Source organism: Chenopodium quinoa, unplaced genomic scaffold (assembly GCF_001683475.1).
Source record: "Chenopodium quinoa cultivar QQ74 unplaced genomic scaffold, ASM168347v1, whole genome shotgun sequence".
Classification (NCBI taxonomy): Eukaryota; Viridiplantae; Streptophyta; class Magnoliopsida; order Caryophyllales; family Amaranthaceae; genus Chenopodium; species Chenopodium quinoa.
The window spans coordinates 2,996,929-3,018,270 of record NW_018743175.1 but is presented as its reverse complement, the minus strand read 5'-3'; the positions used below and the strand labels follow the sequence as shown (position 1 = coordinate 3,018,270).

Genomic DNA, 21,342 nt, shown 5'->3' with positions numbered 1-21,342 from the left:
GACCTGAATACACGAATTGACACCTCTACATATAATGAGTTTTGTAAGATTTCGACCTTTCACCATGTGCGACTATGCATGTTGTAGATGAAGGGTCCTATCTGACTAAACCCCCTGACGGGTCAACCTAACCCGGGCCAATTTGAGAGAGTGGAAGAACCTCCAACCTTATGGTAATTTGGAAGGTGCTTTTCTTTCCACTACACCATGCATGTGTAATAACGTGACTAAAAACGTTACTAAGCACTCGTATAAATGTACAATCAAAGTACCAACAATGAGTTTGACGACTGTTGTATTCAATTACATAATTGCACTTTAACAGGGGTAGAGTTGTAATTGTAACCATTCGTGTGTCTAGGGCAAGTGACAATTAAAATAATATTATAGTAGGAGAGTGACAGTTAGTTCGTTAATTAAGCAGATTAAAATATTAATGTCTCGATTTCGCACGCTGTTTATATAATAATGCCAAAACAAACATGTGATTAATCTGATTCATACGTGTTTATTTAAAGGCCTTGAGTAAATTATGTGGTGATTAGTGAGAATTATCTTTTTGAGCAGGACTACCTTTGGATTCAACAGCAACGACAAGATCTTTTTAAGATACTCGTATTATTTTATTTTTCCATAATTAGCATTTGGGAATTTATCTGTATATTTAAATACTTTGTATCAACATTGACATTATGTCATTATACAATTCTAAATTTCTAATAATTGCTGTGTTTTTCTATTAATGAATCTATGATTTAATAAGATTTTTAGGCGACCTAATGAATAATTCTGATGATTCTATTACAATAAATCATATATTCTTGTGGCTCATTCCCACAGTCCCTAACATGCATTATACATTCAAGTGCGATTTTGCGACTTTTGCTCATCAATTTTTTCGACTTGTTTTCATCAATTTTGTTCGATTTTGTTTGATCTTGCGATTTCTTGTTCGATTTTGTTCAATTTTGTTCGATTTCCTGTTTGATGTTGCTTGTTTTAGTAAATTAGGTTTTTATATGTAATTTTTTCTCGAAATTCTACTCTCAACTTTATTTGAGCTATTTCATCCTTAATCGAGTTTCATATGAGTGTAATTATGTTATAATTCAACTTAATTTCTTTGTTTGGCAATCTTGAGCTTCAATTGTATTTTATGTGTAATTTTTGCTTGACTTTCTTCCGAATCTGAATGCAATTGTATTTTCGTTTAATTTTGTATTTTCTAATTGGCTGAATTGTTGATTGTTGGAGGTTAAATTGCTGATGTTGGAGTCGGGCTTTGGTGGCGAATTGGTGGAGCAATTTGTGGCTGTTGTATGGGCGTCTAATAGAGATGCGACTACTGATGTTGCGGCTGGATTGCTGTGGTGGTTATTGTAGGGTTTCGTAGTGACCCGACACTACGCGGAAGGAAACCCCCCAAGACCCGCCCCTTAATTAAAGAAATTAACAAGCATAATAAACTTAATCAAACAAGATTAAGAACAAGAATTATACCTTTGTTGCGTGCTTCGCTCCCGAAGAGCTCTTACTTCAAAATCCCGAAACTACGAGATCTCCGACGGATCGTACCCTCGACCCGACCCGAGCGTCTCAAGTCTTGAAGGTTAGTCAAGACCCGGACAAAACAACAACTATGAGTTTTAAGAATCAAAGGTTTACTCTAATTACAAGAGTTGCCTTTTTAATTCCACTCAAGGTTGTGTATTTCCCAATACCATGCCTTTGGTATTTATAGGAAAATAAACCCTTGAACTTCATTCCCCAACCAATGTGGGAGAATGAATAATTTGATAATTAATTTATTTTGGAAATAAATTAATAATTAAATTCAATCACAATGCAACAAGTGTCAAGGGGAGAGAGAAGGTTAGGTGAGGACCATGAAGAGGTTGGGGGGGGGGACCATTGCCTTGCTCCTCAAGGCTTTGCCCAAGCCTTGGTCCCCACCCCCTCACAAAACCGCCTTAAGCATAGGCTGCTGGGCTGCTGCCAGCTAGCACGCCAGCTAGCAGTGCCAGCTAGCCTAGCCAGCTAGCACCAGCCCAGCCAGCAGCCTCGCATCCCAGCCAAGCAGTGCATGCTTGGTGCTGGGCGATGCTTGGCGCTGGTGCGTGCTAGTGTTGGGCGCTGGTGCGTGCTGGCGCTGGTGCTGGCCCTCGCCTCTCTCGCACATGCTCGCATAGCCAGCATGCGTGCTGCTAGCGATCCACGCATGCTGGCCCCTTGCCTCGCCAGCTACACGCATCACCCTCGCACTACGCACATGCCTCGCACACACACTCGCATCCCTCGCTGCACCTCTCGCACATGCACATGCCTCGCACACCTTGCTAGGCCAGCCAGTGAGCCTACGCACGCAAGGGCCTAGCATGCGTGCTGGGCGATGCTGCCAGGCATCCTCGCACTAGCACACGCCAGTGCCTAGCACTGCTATGGTTGTGCTTGGTGCGAGGCACACACACGCACATGCACATGCGCCAGTGCCTAGCACTGCGATGGCTGTGCTTGGTGCGTGTGTGGTCCTGCCATGCGCACCTAGGCATCCAGGCAAGCACGTTGCAATGTTGCGATGGTGCGCCTAGGCTGCGATGGTCAGCGATGGTGCCTAGGCATCATGCTAGGGCTGCGATAGCGCCTAGGCATGATGCTAGGGCTGCGATAGCGCCTAGGCATGATGCTACGGTTGCGATGGTCAGCGATGGTGCCCCTAGCACACCTAGTGTGCTCAGGCTTACGCCTAGCCATGCTAGGTGCATGCTAGCTCGAACTAGCCTAGCATCCACATGGTTAGACCATTGTGGTGCTACGGCTACGCTCGTACATGTCGCTTGTGATTTTGCGACGCTCGGTCTCGACGCCCTAGGCTCGATATCCGACGTCTGTATTCGTAAAACTCTGTCGACTCATTAAATCCTTTCGGATTAATTCGTCGTCCCGGATCGGTGATTCGATTGGGTTCAACCCGAAGGGTTCAGTTAAGATTAAGCTGTAATATCAATTGTACCTTGATATTACTAATCGGAAGCGGCCTCCACCTAGGCATTCCGATGTAACACAATACATTTATGCTCATTGCTATTTAAAGCTCTTCAGTATGAACATATGAACAAATTAACATCATTAAAAATAATAGTGTTGTAACAATTGTGCAACATGAGTAGCCCTTTTAGATAAAAGAAATATTTTTGGTACTAACAAGTTCATGAACTCGGTTAATTAGATTCCAAAACAAGCTCAAATTGGAGTTAAATTGATTTGGATTTAGTCATAATTTGAATCCAAAATACGTGTTTCTTTATAGATAATTTCATAACCAATTCGACTTATTAAGTCAAATCTAAACCTAAAACCGAATGTAAACCCCTACCTTACCTCTATATGGTTTATGGTTGTTGAGAAGGACCAATATACATGTGACTAGCACTAAATTCTGCTTAAGCAAAACTGTGGGCTAGACTTTGGAATTTCACACTTTCATTCCTTTTTGTTGGTTGATTGATTGAAATTTTGAACTTTTTTGATTGTTGAAATGAAAACATAAGAGAACAAAAAATCACATAAACTTTGATGGTTTTGCCCTACTAATAATAATGACTAGTGGAGTAACTGTAAATGTACCTACTTTCTAAATTCTAAGTTATGTATCATCTATTTTTGACAAGCAAACATGCAATTTATATTCATGAACAAGTTTTCACATACATATTTCCTTGTTTTTTCCTACATTGATTTATAACCACAATTCTTGACGTTCATAGAGTCATAAATAAAATTAACATTGCCATCTTTATTTCTGCAATCTTCTATTTTTATAGGCTGTTGTCAGAATTTTGTCCTATGTATATGAAATGAACTCACCAACAGAATTGATTAATGCTCTTAGTCAAATACTTTTCTATACCCTTCAATAATGCATAATCCACACCCTATTAACTAAGGAAAATGTTAAACGTAAGTCGATATGTAAATGAGATAACGGCTCACCCTCTTTGCAAGTTGTGACACTCGTTCTTGTGTATATGGAATACATTAGGAAGTACTCCGATGATAGATATTGGCACTCTTGTATAAGTACGTATGAATATATGCTACATTGCTGCATGTTTCTAGTATTACACTTAATCGAGAACAACGCCTTTTATGGATGCCGGAATTTATTTTATGGTTAGGTGGTAGCCTTGGTTAGTTGGTGATGGTTGATGGGTGTTGGAGGTCAATGTCATATGAGGAGAGAAAGGGGTGGGAGAGAACATAGAAGGGCAAGGGCATAACCAATAAAACGTAAAATTATGGTGTAGTAGTAGGTGGAAATTTTGGGTAATATTTAGTAACACTCTTTTTGAATGAAGGGGAAATGATTTATTAGGCTTTTGCTCGACAATTTATTATTAAATGTTACGGAGTATACACTTATACTACTTATGTTGGTTGGTCTATTTGACTTTGGTTTGGTTGTTTGTAAATTGATCTAATGATATCTACTTGTACTGAATAAGTTGATATATAATATGTATATATAGATATATGATGATAAAATAATTAAAATTGGTATAATTATAAGTATGTAATGACCTTTAAGAACATAGTACGTTTTACCAATATTATTAAGATTTATTTATACTCATAGTAATTAAATAAAGATAAATTAATTTATTGATTAATTTCTAGCTATAAATTATACTATGTACAACAATTCATAGCCCTAGAGATTTGTTCATTGGTGTATGAACAGAAATATTCCACGTCTATATTGTCTTACGATAGCATAATTTTCAAGATTTAATTAACACTAAAAATTACACATTATTTATACACTATCATTAGTAATTATACAATGAACTCTACTTTTAACTTCTTAAACATACAATTAAAAACGTTTACGGCAGCATATATTGCTAACAAAAAAGGAAGGGTAGACAAAAAGAAAATATTTTCAAACATTTGCATGAAATGTCAAAGCCTAACCTTTTCTTGGATCAAGAAAAACTAGCCAAATGGAAGTTATATGATATTGGTAAGAATTAAATTGATATGATAAAAAACACGACCCCTTCTTTTATTTGTGTGAAAGCATGTCATATCTAGTAAGCTGACTCACAATGTGTCACTTATATCATTATCTCATCGCCTACATTTTACATAATTATTGTTTATCGTACGATCACAATATCTTCATCATTGAGCTAAACTAGCTAAAGTCACGGCAGGGTTATCTTAAATTTTATATAGAATTATTATTTTTTATATAATGTATTACAACAAAAATTATTTTTTACCAATGCAAATAACTTAAATTAAATCTATATCCAATATCATAGACATCAAAGTTATTACACTTCATTTTTTTTTTTTGTACATACTTCGTATATATTATCAAAATAATTTTTTTAAATGAAATGAATTCTATAGCAAAAAAATAAAGTTTGAGAAAAAAGAATGATAATATAACTTAGGTAAATTCTAATTATAATATAGTATATATAAAAATTTACCTAGTATATTATTGAAGATATGTACAATTACAAAAATTCTAGTTAATTGTATACAGATTGAATATGATTACCAAAATGAGAAGAAAAGAATATAGATTATACATTGAGATTTAATTTGATATACACTTTATTATTATTATTATTATTATTATTATTATTATTATTATTATTATTATTATTATTATTATTATTATTATTATTATTATTATTATTATTATTATTATTATTGTGCTCAATCTGTTTCACCCTTTGAACTAATCCGGATTAGGGGATCAGTTTAGGGTGGTTAGGTTCCAGTCCCCTCCCAATTTTTGTTGCGGGGGATCGAACACGGGTCCACCCTACCAAGTGCAATCTCAATCACCACTGCACCAATTAACAACCAATTGGTATGTCTTATTATTGTAATATACGTTGTATATATAAGTGAATCAATTGTAATTATTTAAAATTATTTTGTTTAATAGATTTTCCTTAATAACGTAGGAGACATTGCATTTGTGTTTTTTTTTTTTTTTTTTTTTTTTTTTTTAAATACAGTATTCAGTGACCTAATTATATAGTATGTACTCGTATAATGTTAGGGTATGTTCTATTCAATTTAATTTCAGTTCAGTTCCTAATTTCCTTCTCTCATAAACCATTCATTTCAGCTCAGTTCAGTTCAGTTCAGTTGTTTTCAGTAAATCGGAACATGCCCTTAGTAAATGGTTTTCTGATTTGGTATATATATATAATATGGAAAATCTTGTGTATCAATGGATAATTAAAAAAAATTAGATTATTTTTTTTAAAGTTGGAGGGAAAAAATAGCACCAGGAATTGACACTTGTCATTCCTGGTATCTGTTTTAGTATTATGTTATTGATGAGACTAATGCTTTTACAGTTTTATCCATTGTAAAATTACTCTTGGGCTGGTACATATTGTATAGCCATATCGGCCCAAGAGCGGCAGGCTAATCATTGTCAAGTCTCAGCCCAACCACATTTTTGTAAAAACTCATAACAACATTTCTTCTTCTTACGAGCAACTTTACTTTTATAGTTTTATTACTTAAAGATACAGTTTTTCTTCTCTTCTTTTTTACGTGATACAATTTCGTATTTTTAATACTTCCTCCGTTATTTTTTATCGCATCACTTACTAGTTTAGAAAGTTTACTTTTTATTGCATCATTTCCTTATTTAGCAAATTTTTACCTACAAAATTACTTCTTTACCCCTCTTACAATAACATCATAACCCCACCTACTATTCTTCCTCTTACCAAATTAAACCCCTTTATACACCACCCAATTTTTTTCTGGTAAATTACCTTAAATACATACTTCATTTATCAGTCCACTTTTCGTTTTTTTTTGCACAAATCTAAGTCTGAAACCCTAGTTCTAGTGTGTTCTTGAGCTTTCTCACTTTCCTCATTCTCTCTCCTCCCTTCCTGCTTGAACAACCATTGTTTCCTCCTTCATCCAACTCTATTCCTCTTTCTCTCTCCTCTTGAAAGGGTGTGTGTCCTGCTCCTCTCTGCCTCGTTTTGTTTCCTCTCTTCCTCCTCGTATAATGGATCTATCTCCCCTGTACGAAGCCCTCTTTGCGAGTGATGATGAAATTGAGCAGGGTTTCATTGTTGCTCTTGTTGAAGCTTTTGAAGAATGGGCTTCCGGCCTAAATCGTTCTACATGTCAGGCAAAGGTGGCGACATTTTCAGCCAACGAACCTTTGCTGCGGTTGGTAAAGTTCTTAGATCTGTTGAAGAAGAGGAAGGGTTGGTCAAATCCAACCCTGTTGTGGTTGCCGGAAAAAGTGGGTATGGTTGTTCTTCGCAAGAACTGACTAATTATGAGGGTTTGGTGACTGATGTGAGTTCAAATCCTACGAAAGAAGTCGGACCTATTTGTGATATGGGTGGAAGATCTGGGTTGAGTCGTGCTAACAAACCCAAATCACAGTCCCAAACCCGACCCAGACCTAACAATTATCCTAAGATGATTCCTAGGGTTTCTCGAAGACGGTATGCGAATGGAATTTGCAATGAGAGTACAATTTCTGATCTAGCCCTTTTTGTTTAATTAGACGGTATGCGAATGGAAGTTGCTGGCCAGGGTGGTAGATTAATCTGAAGTTGCTGTTATGATTGGATTATGTTGATGTAAATTTTATGATTTGATTATGCCGATCTTGCTGTTATTCATTGGATTATGCTGAAGTATTTCCACTGTTGACTGTTTGTGAGTGGAAATAAGTCAGAAATTGAGTCCCCTTTTTGGGTAATACACGGAAACACTTCACCTAAGCTGACAGCAATTGTATAAGGTGGTGGGTCTTTTTTTTGTTATAATACAAGGACACTTTTGTAATTTTACCACTCCCAAATTTTGCCGTCAAACCTCCTATGATGCGATAAATAAAAAACAGGGGAAGTATACAAGATCACATTTTTAATGAGCTAGCGTGGTGTTAGTTTGTTAATTGATATTATGTGGGCTCTCAAAAGTTATTTGTTTTTCAAATTCATCAATTAGATAAATCATATTGAACCATTCTTGTGGCTACAATAAGTTGTTAAGTCGTTTGGAAATTGTTGTACTCTGTAATTAAGTTTGACTGTTAAGTGCAACTGTGCAAGAGATATCTCGCATATTCGTATTGCGATATATTGTGTAAAGCAAGGTTTTGTTGTTGTTGTCTTCGTATGACTATTTATTGATAAATTAATTTCTGTAAAATATAAAAAAAAGTTTGAGATTTGAGAGGGACAACACATAGTAGAATCACGCAAAATATAAGCGATATATAGTTATGACAGAAAATAAATTAAAGCATGGGTCACTAAGTAATTATTAAATGTAGTTTACATTGTGTTATCGATCATGCTATATTTCAAGCGGAAACCTCAAACCTAATTGTAGATTTGTAGGTAAGAGATCACATGATAAAGGTCATATTCTTTACAACTCTCCGTTCCAATTAAAATACATCTTCTCCACCTAGAATACTACATTTCTTCGAAAGCAATAGATTATCTATAACATCAAACAATAATGTAACAAAAGTACCTTAACATGCCAAGAATTGCACCTTCGATTTCACTAGTGATTAAGAGCTCAAACATTTTAATCAAAAATTTTGTTTCGCCTTTGATATGATTATCAACAGTTCCACCGGGAGTTTTACATTGTTTAACCAGGCATAATAGACCGGAAAAAAAAGGCAAGAAATCCCTGCCTTAAAAAAACCAAACTATCCTTAGTGGAGATTGAACATCTAACCTCATGGTTGGGAGGGTTCCGTACTCTCTTGTCCACTGAACCAAACTTAAATTGATTTATAACAAGGATATTTTTTATTTTAATACCTGACAAAAACCCGAAAATGGTTTTTAACACCAAAAAAAAAAATTGTATTTTAACACCAAACAAAAACTATAAAAATGGTTTTTACCACCACTTAACTGATTCCGTTTAGGAATCCGTTAAGTGGGGTCATGAGCCACGTGTCGCTTTATTATTGGTCAAAAAAGAAAAAAAATATATAAATAAAAATAAAATAAAATAAAAACCTAAAACTACTACCCAACCACCCTAGCCCCACCATCGCCCCACCACTGCCACCTTCTTCTTCACCTTGACCCACAGTCGCCGACGCAGCCACCGTCGCACCACCTCCCCCTCCCTCACCGACCGACCTAAACCCATCCCCACCCTTTTCCCGCATCCCTAAACCACCCTAGCCCCACCACCGCCATCAGCCACGAATTTCGATTTGCTCTGATTTTTGATGTGCTCTGATTTTATGGTTGTTGCTCCAAGAACGGCCACGAATACGGCCACGGCCAAATTCGTCGCCGTTTTTGGGGAAGGAAGGTTGCGGAAACAGCCAACCCCACCACCCCTGTATCGGAAACGGCCAACCCCACCTAACCACTAACCCGATACCCAACCTCACCTTCGAACACCCAAACTTCACTGGATACCGAACCCCACCCCAACCTAGGCCCAAAACCGTAGTTATCGGGACCGATTTCGAAGGTGGGGGAATGGCTCAACGTTGGTGGTGGTTCCCGATTTATGGGCTGCGGGAAGGGAGGAGGAACCGGTTTTGGTTTTTTGGGAAGCGAGGGTACGCTGATTCCGGTGTTAGGGCTGGTTTGGTGGCGAAATCCTGTGGCGCGGGGTTGGGAGGGGGTGGTTCGGGAGTTGGCTGGGGAGAAGGGCCACCGTTGGTGGCTGCTTGCTGGTTGTTTGAGTTTTAAAAAAAAAAAACTTTTTTTTCTTTTTATTTTTTTTAAATTTTTTTTTCGTTTTTTAAAAAATTTTATTTTTTGAAAACAAGTAATTGGTGACACGTGTCACTGTGGACCCCACTTAACGGAATTTTTGGACGGAGACCGTTAAGTGGTGGTAAACACCATTTTTGTAAAATTTATCTGGTGTTAAAATATATTTATTTTTTTGGGGGGTGTTAAAATAAAAAATATTCTTAAAACAATGGAATACATACATTAATAATAATCATTAAAACATCCTTCGCCAAAAAAAAAAAAAAAAAAAAATAATATCAGAAACGGTCCGTCAAAACATAAGGAAACGTGGAAGGGAGTGAGCATTTAGAAATTAAATCATACCAAAAATAAAATTATGAACCTCAAATATTTTATACAAATTCTCCCTTCCAATTGAAAAATACCCAAACAAGTTGGACATAGATTATCAGATTATGAAGGAATAGACGCTTCAAATCCGTATATTAATGGTGAATTATATATATGCATCCTGGTATAAGGTGCACCTAATTTTTTATGATGATGAGATTTAAAATTTATTATATATATGAATCCTAGTACAACGTACACCTAATTTTTTTATTTATTTATTTATTTCATTTAATGATTATTTGAGTAATAATTATGAAAATAAACAAGAAATAACCATTGAATACAAGGTACATCTGAGTGTATATTAATGGTAATAAGGTCAAACAATATGTTGATGAATAGATCATGATTGGTATTATTCTCTTATGCTATATTATAGTTTCATATAATCACATGCATAATATCTGTAAATGACTGTAATCCATCTAATAATTCATAAAAGGTCATCCAAGCAATTAATCTAATGAAATTTACGTACACAGTATACAATTTAATTAAAAGTAGGGACCATGAGTAAAGCAACCGTCCAATTAAGCAATTTTATGGAATATAAATACTCACATTGTTAATTATATCTATCACTACTATTATACAAGCTAATTATTGAGTTGTTTGGTGTATGTGATTTAAAATAACTCAAAACACGTACTCTTCTTATGTTTATATACACTTTCTTTAACATTAATATATTGATAATGTTAATGTAATACTCCATCAGTCCATCATATATGGGTATTTGTTGACACATGTATTTCAAAATGTAGAGTACACGTTATGTGCATTTAGATCTACTCCGTGATACGAAGTATTGTTTAAACAATATTGATTTCCTCTATAATTTTAAGGTATATAGTGAAGAGAGCAATGCTTTAAATTAGAGCTCCCCTATAAGGCCCTAACCCAGTCCTTCAATTTTTTTATGCTTCACAAAAAGGCAACAAATACATATAATAAAGACATTAACCTAAGAGATCATCTTAAAGTGTGTGCTAAGGCATGCATGACACATGTACGTGATTATATAAAAAATATATGAGGAAGTATATTTTTGAAATAATTTATATTAATATAAATAATTATTTCATATATCTAATTATTTTGGTTAATCTGATTTGATACTTATCTGATCTGATCAGATCTTTTCCTTATATATGTATAATTTTATGTAACGGGTGTTATCAAAATTCTATTATTTCTTGTAAAAATCATAATATCACATGTAGATGTTAATTTGTGCACGAACAACCACATGAAAACAAAATGAGCTAAGGTGTGTTTATGAGTTTTAGTTAAATTAGAGTACTATAAAGCCCAATATAATCCATGTTGTAATCAACTCGACTCTATTTTAAAGTATTAAATACAAAATTAAACTATTTTGTTGATAGTTGAAATCAAACCGTTTCACTTACCAATGCCCATCTAGCCTCCAATAAACTTCTATTTGTTTTACATGTAAACTTCGAATAAGTTTGTATACATTCATACGAGTATATGTTGATTAATACCATTAATATACTACATTCTTTTCTTATTTGTAATAAAGGTGTATTATTTTTGAGACATAAAAATTTTTCAAAAAAATATCCTTTGTTGTAACTATTAAGAAGCGAAGGTAATACATATAATACAAGAATAGGCCAATAATAATTATGCGCATATCCGCAGAGATCGATATTATTCTAGATAAGTATAAGAAAAATACATTTAATTATTATATATATATTATCATATCAAGAGTGATTCTTGTCTTCTTGATCATATTATTATTTTATCAATCACACAATTCACACTATGTCCCCCTTCCTATACTTTTGAGTCATTGTAATTTATTCTTATTCTCTATACTATAAATAGTAAAGCATCAAAGTATAATAGGGTGTATTAAATAACACCCCAACTTACAATATTTCTTCAAATTCTCCATTATTAAGGAAAAGGATACTACTCAAAAGGAAGCTCATCAAATCCTTTTTCATTTGCACTTCTGGTAAAGTTCAGCATTTTGTCAGTTGGTACGTACTCCGTATAATATAATGTTTATAACATTGTATAATTTTATTTGTAATTAATATTTGCATGCATTGATACATTTTAATGTAATCTTTACATTTATATTTCTCTGATTGAGCCATAATATATACGGTGCTATGACTGCTATCTATCGTTATTTGTGAGCCTTTTTTCTTCATAATTAGTTTGAAATTTTCCATGTTTTTTTGTTTAAATTTCTTTGTCCCAAAAAACAGAATTGTTGGATTTTTTTGAATGGAAATTTAGAAAAATTCTATAAGAGCTTACATACTCAATGGAGCAATGTAGTTTCGCGCAATACAATACAATATGTGGCAAAATTGGCAGGCAAATGGTGGCCGGGTTAATACTTACTCCGTTATATGCAATTGACAACCTGGCCTTCATGTTTTTCATAGTATTTATTTTTTCTTTAATTTCATACTTCGTATACTATATAGTATGTAGTAAACTTGTATAATTATAAAATTTTAATTTATATAGAGTACGTACAAATGATTTTTTTGAAAAAAAAAACGAAGTAATTATAAACAATTTAAGAAACAAATGAAATTATAAATTAAAAATTGGTATTTTTTTTTACTAGCTACCATATATTTCACAACACAAATAAATAAATATATTTTCATCATGCATGAATTCTAATTTTTGAATTGCAAATTAATTAAAAAATGTTAGTCACTGTATAAAGTAATCTCCATTTTTTTTTTATTAAAACGGACTTTTATTAAGTTATTGTAAGACAGGTTAAATTTACTCTAAAAGTTTTTAATTTTACCCTTATATACTACAAAAGTTATCATTTTCCTAAAATTTTACCCTTAAGACACTTATAATGTATTGGATTAATCATATTAGCCTTCAAAACATATATCCATTAAAAATTTTATATTAAGGTTTCGCAGACTTAAAACTAAGAAAGAAATGTTGCCTACTTTTTGCAAAAGTTACATTCTTCTATATGCAAAAAGATGACTTAAAAAGAACAAAGAAGTTTAGATCGGACGTTGAGCACAACCAAATGAAGAGGAATTTTTTAATCACTCTGTGACCTTGTCGAAGAAGAGAAGGAAGTACAATCAAAGTCATTACATGCAATTTAAAAGTTACATTCAAAAGAATTAAAGTTATCATATAAAATTGTTAAAATTACCCTTAAACTGACCGTCTTATTATAAAATTAACGCAACTCCGCCTTATACAAGATTTATTGTAAATAACTTAGTATGAGATTGGATATTATGTGTAGGGCATAAAAATTATAAAAGCATGTTGTTGTTATCCAATAGAGGAGATGTTCGTTGTTGCTAAAATTAGGATGTGTTCAATTCACTTGATCTTTACTTATCCAACAATATTTTAATGGGTAAACAAATTAAGTTAAATTGTGAAAATCAAAATTCAAAATATTAAATTTGAGGATGGTAATATATAAATGTTACTCCGTTTTACACATGTAAAACGTTATTGGATTAGTCTAATGCAAATTATAAATATATCATCAACTTTTTATAATCTACAAGTTGTTAATTAAATTCAAGATATTAAAGGTGCGGTCAAACAAAGTTTAATTTGTTGTTAAACATGTTAATCTACAAATTATTAATTAAAATTTTAAGAAGACAGAAGAAATGTACATACGTACATACCACCAAAAAAAAGTCACGTACATAATGCAAGCTTTTGTCTCTATATGGATGATTGGATGCAAGCATGCATGTCATGCAAATTATTGTCGGCTGCCAACTCCGTTAAGCCTAATTTCCTTTATAATTATAATATTGGTTTTGTATTTTAATCTTCAAATCTTTTTCTTGTGCTAAAAAAATAAAGTAAAGATGAAAAACACAATACTATAATCACTTTATGATCGAGTTGCATGACCTATGTGATTTACTGTAAGATGTTATGCATGTCATGTTATATATAGCATGTCCCGTAGTTTATCTCGTGAAGTGTACGTATCCAAATTTTCATTTTCGTTTGGGAATTGTTTAACGAATTGTTAGAGATATGACTATATAAATGAGTATCCGAATATATATTAGTAGTGATAATATGTTTGATGATTTAATTTGTTCAATATAACAAAGTTTAATTACATTGCGTTTACTCCGTTCGCCTAAACTTATCACTAATAATTAAATTCAGATCAATGGGGTCGACAGATGGTTACGAAATGATGGATGTATATAAAATAAAAGGCAAGAATCACTTATCAGGCACCATTACAGTTGACGGAGGAAAAAAACAGTGCAGTGGCATTGATTCCTGCATCAATACTAGCCGGTTCTGTAGTAGAATTCGAGGGCTTACCAGAAATTACCGATGTGTTGATACTTAAAAAGATTTTAGAAGAAATTGGCGGAGAAGTAACATTTGAAGAGGGAAAAATGACCATTAACCCGACTTGTATGGTGGACATGCCTTTACCAAGTGGTAATGTTAAAAAGCTTCGTGCTTCATATTACTTGATGGGTGCCATGCTTGGCCGTTTCAAACATGCTGTGATTGGGCTACCCGGCGGTTGTTTCCTTGGGGCACGCCCGATTGACCAACACATCAAAGGTTTTAGGGCACTTGGAGCACAAGTGATAACAAATGAACACGAAGTCATCTATCTACGCGCTGATGAGTTGCACGGTGCAAGAATTTGCTTAGACGTAGTTAGTGTTGGTGCAACAATCAATATCATGCTTGCTGCTGTTTTGGCTAAGGGACAAACTATCATTGAAAATGCAGCAAAAGAGCCTGAAATAGTTGATGTTGCATCTCTTCTTATTAAGATGGGTGCAAAAATTAAAGGAGCAGGAACAAATATCATCTGCATCGACGGGGTTGAGAAACTAGGTGGGATAAAGCATACGGTTATGCCAGACCGGATTGAGGCAGGGACATTCATGATCATGGCAGCAGCTGTTGGAGACGGCATTACAATCGACAATGTAATTCCGTCACATATGGAAGCTTTAATTGCAAAACTACGCGAAATGGGGGTTGAAGTCCAAGAAGGCAAAGACTCCATTTTCATTCCGAAGTCTAACAACTTAAAGGCAATTAATATAGAAACAGGTGTTTACCCTGGTTTTGCAACAGATTTACAGCAGCCGTTTTCTGTGTTGATGACACAGGCAGAAGGTTCCTCGACGATTACTGATACAATCTATTCAGCGCGTTTTAAACACATTGACGAGTTATGTCGTATGAATGCTAGCTGCTGGATGGAAGGAAGAAAAGCTATCATTACGGGACCAACTTTGCTTACAGCAGCAAGTGTTGTAGCATCTGATTTACGAGCCGGAGCTGCATTAGTCATTGCAGGTTTGCTCGCAGAAGGTGAAACTGAAATTCGCGAAATTCATCATATTGAAAGAGGATATTCGAAGATTATTGAAAAATTGCAAGGACTTGGTGCTGATATTTGTAAAGAGAGACGATTAGTGTAAGTTAAAAGCCTTTTGGAGGTACAAATTAATCTCAATTGGGACTTATAAATAACATTATTTGGTGAAATTTTATTATTGTTTTCGAATGTGTAACTTGTCGTGTTATAGAGTCTGAAACGAACTTTATGTAACAAAGATTGAATCAGCACAATACACTTTGAATTTAACGTACGAACAGATTATTCAGAGTTGATTTTCTAAGCCATGATGCAAAGAACAAAACAAATTGACAACAAAAGGAAGAGAGACGAGAAGGTTGAGACTAGAGAGACGAGAAGGTTGAGACTAGAGAGACGATACATTAGCAGGATCGTGCATATATAGGCTATACTTATGGAAGAACATAAATTAAAGCATGGGTCACTATGATTTTTTATACTTGTAGCTTACATCGTGTTATCAAGCTATACTTCGAGACCTTAAACCGGATTTTAGGCATGAGATTGATCACGTGATCTCAAGGGTTATACTCTTTACAACCCTTCTATTCCCACAAAAATACATCTTCTCCACCTAAAATACTACATTTCTTCAAAGGAATATAAATTACCTATAACATCAAATAATGTAACAAAAATACCTTCTAATGCCAAGAATTTCACCTTCGATTTCACATAGTGCTGTGATTAAGAGCTCTAACATCTTGGTCAAATTTTCCGTTTCCCTTTGACATACCAGTCCTTGGATCTTTGAATGGATTATTGGCTGCTTGATGTACTGTTCTTTTCACCGGCAGTCCAATATTGTTTAACTGCAAAGAGAATCTTCTCAGGAACAAATGGACCGTCTTCATGGTCTACTAACTTGAGATCCCATCTCATACCCCGAGCGATTTGCTTAACCTTATTTAGAGGATCAACTGCGTCTCTGAAGATGACTACACCTTCAGGGCGCAGGATTCGATCCATTTCCAGAAGAATGTCTTCATAATCACACCTAAACAATTTTAACATATTATTACTTTAGTCAGAGCAAGTAGCGAATATTAGAATAAGAAGTTTTCCCTGACTGGCTAACCTTTGGATATACTACGTACATAATACGATTTCCCTCAAAAATAAAAAGGATTTTAACAGTTCGTACAGAAGAAAACCCATAAAAAAAGTGGTAATAACATATGAAGAACCAAAATATTTAAGTAAAGAGAAGAAACTTACTTATCTTGGTACAGACTGAACAAACCATTAGCGTGAATCAGGTCATATGTCCTTGGGTAAGTAGAGAAACCTTCACACCTGAAAGACACATCAATTACATATTATAAGTATATATATGACAATTTAATTAAATAGTCGTTAAATTCCCAGGAAAGATTATACAAAATGTTATAAGGAACAAAATAAATAAATTTCATCTTACATACCAGTCATGATATATGCCAATAAGACCTCTTTCATATACCACCCCTAAAGTGTTTTTGGCAATATTAGGCACAACATTCATAACCCAAACCTTAGGTGAATCAAGTGCTGCTGCAAAACCGCCAAGGTCTGCATTCATATCCATTATATTGCGGTACCTGGTTGTTCCAATCAATCTATTGTGGTTTTTGTAAGCTTTGACATGCTTCTTCCACTTTGCATTGTCTTCTTGGTATGATTCTTCTGTGACCCTTGGAACCAACCCCTTGGCAATTCTGGGAGGAGTTGCAAAAAGTCTGGCAGGAAATTTCTCCAACTTGCCTCCAGCAACCTCGCTAGAGCTTGATACCTCAGGGAAAGGTGTCACACAAGTTTCCATTTTCTTGTACCTGCATCATTTATAATTTTTTTCAGTTACGTAAGATAACTTCACAAGGAGCAAATAATCATTCCGTCTCACAATATGTGTCACATTACTAGTTTGAATTTACACCATTTCGTAAGGGATTGATGTCCTTTGCGAAACTCTTTAAACCACAAAGGAAAAGGAAATGGCAACAATCAATTCTTAGTAGCTTACGATTGGCATTCAAGGATTTTTCCAGCATGAGCATACTACATGCCTAGCTTCTACGTGCTAACAGCCCAACCACAAGAATTGAAACAATAGTAAGATCTACTAACCAGACATCATCAGGATTTCGTGACTCGCAGACATTCTGTGGCTTTTGCTTGCAGGATTCAGCATTGATCTTCTTTATAAATATAGCAATATCTCCTTTCTCGTACTTTTTCTCCCAGCATAGGGACTCAGCCAACTCTTCAATCCTCGTCTGCTCAGCTTTGCAGTCCTCTATTGTACGCTTCCATACTTTATGATATGTCTTCCAATTGTAAGGAGGACCGGACAAAACCCAGTAACCACCAGGTCTCAGAACACGGTCTACTTCCATCAGAGACTTCCCATCTGTATGCAGGCAAGAGCGAATGTCAGATAAGTCAAAGAAGGTATTAGATATTGAACAAGTTAAGCATTTTGGAGCCTTTAAAAAAATCAATAGATTTTTGGAGTTTAATTATCCCTAGTCAAAAAATCAATAGATTTACGGAGTTTAATTTTCCCAAGATTTTTAGCAATTTTCTCCTATCTAAATGAGACAAGGTTCCTCCAAAAAAAAAAAAAAAAGAAAAGAAAAAGTGACACGAGGTGCAACAACATGAAACGACAATATCCACCAAATCAACTTCAGTACTTACCATCATTTCCCCATGGTATCAAGCATCTGGAGCACTGGGCCATATCAAAGGCCCTTGCGGGATATGGAAGATGTATACTTCCAAGTACACCAATAACTGCCGGCACTCCTCTCTCTAATGCAAACTGCACTTGAGCTTCGTGATTGTCTCGTGGTGCAAATGACATAGCCAATACATTTCTCTTCAGCATGTATGCACCCCAGCTTGCAACCTGTCAAGAAAACAAACATTGTTAGTTGACTGATCTGATTAAATCACAGGCTTATTCACAATTCAGGCTGTAATTGTAAACAGAACATCTACAAGGAATTTTTTTTTGCTTTTTTCCAATCTGCTATGTTTGGAGGCTATGATGAAGGAGTTCACTAGTTGGAGTTTTGGATATCACAAAACCACAACTAATATGAAAATACTAATACGCAATGTGCAAGAAGTAGGAGAATCAGATAACCCCAATGTTCAAACGAGCTAACAAGTTAGAAATGATTAAAACATATTTCTATTTATGACCTTTAGAAAACTTGAGAAACAAAAAACGATTGTCATTGAAAATTACATATCTCTATAAAATCATCAGACTCGTAACAGATAGGAAAGATTCCAGCATGAGAGAAGGGAAAGTGGAGTGAGGATTAGAAAACCACATCTAGCAGTGTCACCTAATTTTCCAGTATGAGATTGGATACAAGAATGTAACTCACAAAATGTACTGCTTTAATGTATTACTTCGCCCTTTCCAGTTTGGGGGGTTTAGCGAATTAGTAACTATAGACCATACCAAAAGTGATAAATTTTAACAAGATCAAGTTCACTAAAGGCCAATCACTACTACTTCTTGCTAAGGAGCTTAAACTAAGACTAAAGTACTCCTTTAATTTCTCCTGCTGATTTACATTGATTAATGGATACCAGATGCAAAAGAGCAAAAAGGCAAGCAATTACAACAGACAACCACCCCAAAGAACCGTTTTAATATGGACTAGGTAACTTGTTCAAATCAGAGATCATCACTGCTCAAACGTTCCAAAGAAAAGAAAACATGAAGTGCTTTTCAATTTTTTGAATGGAGTTGAAAGAATCACGAAACATGATAAGAGAGCATATACTAAAAAGGGAACACAAAGAAAAACGATGAGCGAGATAGGATAGAAAACATACCCCGCAGCCAGTATCCAATGCTGTTCTAACAGTACCATCAGCAATCGGAATCACACTGGCAAGCTCATCAATGTAAGCATCAGCACCTTGAGGAAACATTGTCCCACCACCAGGAAATTTAAATACATTGCCTTGAAAATCTACCCAATGTTGGCCAGCCTTCTCAACGGTCAGATGCTTATAAGGCACATTAGCATAGTAAACATAATCCCGACTTTTCGGCCAGGGGAACGGTGTTGTGTATCCCACAGGTGCTGGGATTAGACAGCGCAATTTTTCCTCATCTGGGGGGCAATGTCTCTCTCTGTAGATCATATTTTCCCTTGGGAATTTCATAGCTCTGTCCTGCTCCTGGCAAGGAGTATAATCAGAGTATTTTTCATCACAGACCTCATACTTTTTAACTATCACCTCAGAAGACTCAAAAGTCCCAACAAATTTATGGTGAGGCTTAAAATCCAAATCTGACTTTACACCGCAATCTGTCAAATCAGACACCTTTGACATTTTCATAGCTATACTATCCCCCTTGCCAAAGCCACTTCTTTGCCAAGCTCCTAGTAAGTAACAGAAACAGCAAAGTCCGAGCACAATAAATATCGACATGGACCCTCGGGATCTACCACCATGTTTGGGGGTCATGATGGAAAGCTGGACTCTCACTACTCCAAAGAAAGATCACAATGCAATCACCTGCTTATAAATAGCATCCGTTAACAACCAATAATAAACATTTAGCACCACATATGATAATACATACATTAGCTTTCTTTTCTTCTTCCTTCTTTCTATGAGTAGAGAATTCACATGTGAAAATATATAGGCCAAGCCCTCTTCATTAGCTTTCAGATATTACTTTTATTAGATTAATATCCATTCTATTCAAACTCTTCCTTTCAACTAAAAACTACCCAAACAAGTAGAACTTATCAAGGCATTTAGCCGGTTCAGCTTCGAGCCTTCGACCGAAACGCATACACAACTCTCCATCAGAACACTGGGTTAGACTCAAGGACACGGACTCGGATCCGACCCAAATCCACTACTTTGTCCCTAAGTCCCAACAACATAGATTGATGGTGATATTCACCCACATACAAAGATGTAGGATTACATATATTCAAAGATCCCACTTAAATTGGCAATTGCTAAAGATAATACAAATACAACATTATAATATATGAAGTCACCCTCCCTTCCTTTCCAAGCATGCTTACCAAATTATACAGAATTGTACACAAATTAAGGCTAATCAACCATGGGAAATCCCAGATTTGAACTTAACCCATCACATTAAATTCTATATTAATTTATAACACAACACAATCACAAACACAATCACAACACAATATAACACAACACAATCACAAACCAAAAAAACCCAGATTCATTGCATTAAATTCTTCCAAGAAAAATGGAAATAAATCATGAAATCAAATTTAGATTTCAAAAAAAGAAAATGCAAAATTGGAAATTAAATCTACAATCTGGGTAAATGCAGAACATTGAGATCAAATCAAAAAAATGATTGAAAAAGCAGAAATTGGCAAAAAAGATTGAAAATTTAATGAGAATTTACCTGATAAAAAGAGAGCTCTTTTTTGAATGGTGATTGAAGCAGATCTTAAGGAGGGAAGTGAGTGAGTGAGTGAGTGATAAAAGGAGAAGGGCAGATATGATGAGAGTGAAAGTGGGGAGTAATGAGTGTGAAGTGGGAAGTGTGATGTGATAAAAGTTGAAGGATATGAAAGAATCTAATTAATTAATTTAAATAATTAATCAAGTGAGTAACAGAGGAGAGAGAAAGAGATCGAGAGTTCAATGTGTATGTATGTATGTACTTCTGGCGGTGGCTTAGTTTAAGTTTGTTTGAGTTTTGTGTTATTCTTAGGATAAAGATTAACAACCTAACTTCATTAATCCAAATATCTT

At 34.9% G+C, this 21,342-nt stretch overlaps 1 protein-coding gene across 1 annotated transcript; it reads right to left on the bottom strand.

Moving 5' to 3' along the window:
- Window positions 1-15,965: 15,965 nt before the first annotated feature.
- LOC110732486 (probable methyltransferase PMT14) lies at window positions 15,966-21,181 on the bottom strand. The gene is made up of 7 exons (XM_021912432.1): window positions 20,990-21,181; window positions 19,411-20,103; window positions 18,253-18,463; window positions 17,680-17,962; window positions 16,998-17,384; window positions 16,792-16,869; window positions 15,966-16,570 (listed from the first exon to the last, which is right to left on the bottom strand). The coding sequence occupies exons 2-7, from the start codon at window positions 20,050-20,052 to the stop codon at window positions 16,333-16,335; spliced, it is 1,839 nt and encodes a 612-aa protein (XP_021768124.1). The 5' UTR covers window positions 20,053-20,103; window positions 20,990-21,181; the 3' UTR covers window positions 15,966-16,332.
- Window positions 21,182-21,342: the final 161 nt, after the last annotated feature.

Excerpts from the sequence above, each read along its gene's own strand:
- LOC110732486 (XM_021912432.1), bottom strand. The coding sequence starts at position 20,052 with ATGACCCCCAAACATGGTGGTAGATCCCGAGGGTCCATGTCGATATTT. Across the intron at positions 18,464-19,410 it reads CATTGGATACTGGCTGCGGG|GTTGCAAGCTGGGGTGCATA; the intron begins GTATGTTTTCTA and ends TTTTCTTGACAG. Across the intron at positions 17,385-17,679 it reads CGAAATCCTGATGATGTCTG|GTACAAGAAAATGGAAACTT; the intron begins GTTAGTAGATCT and ends TAAATGATGCAG.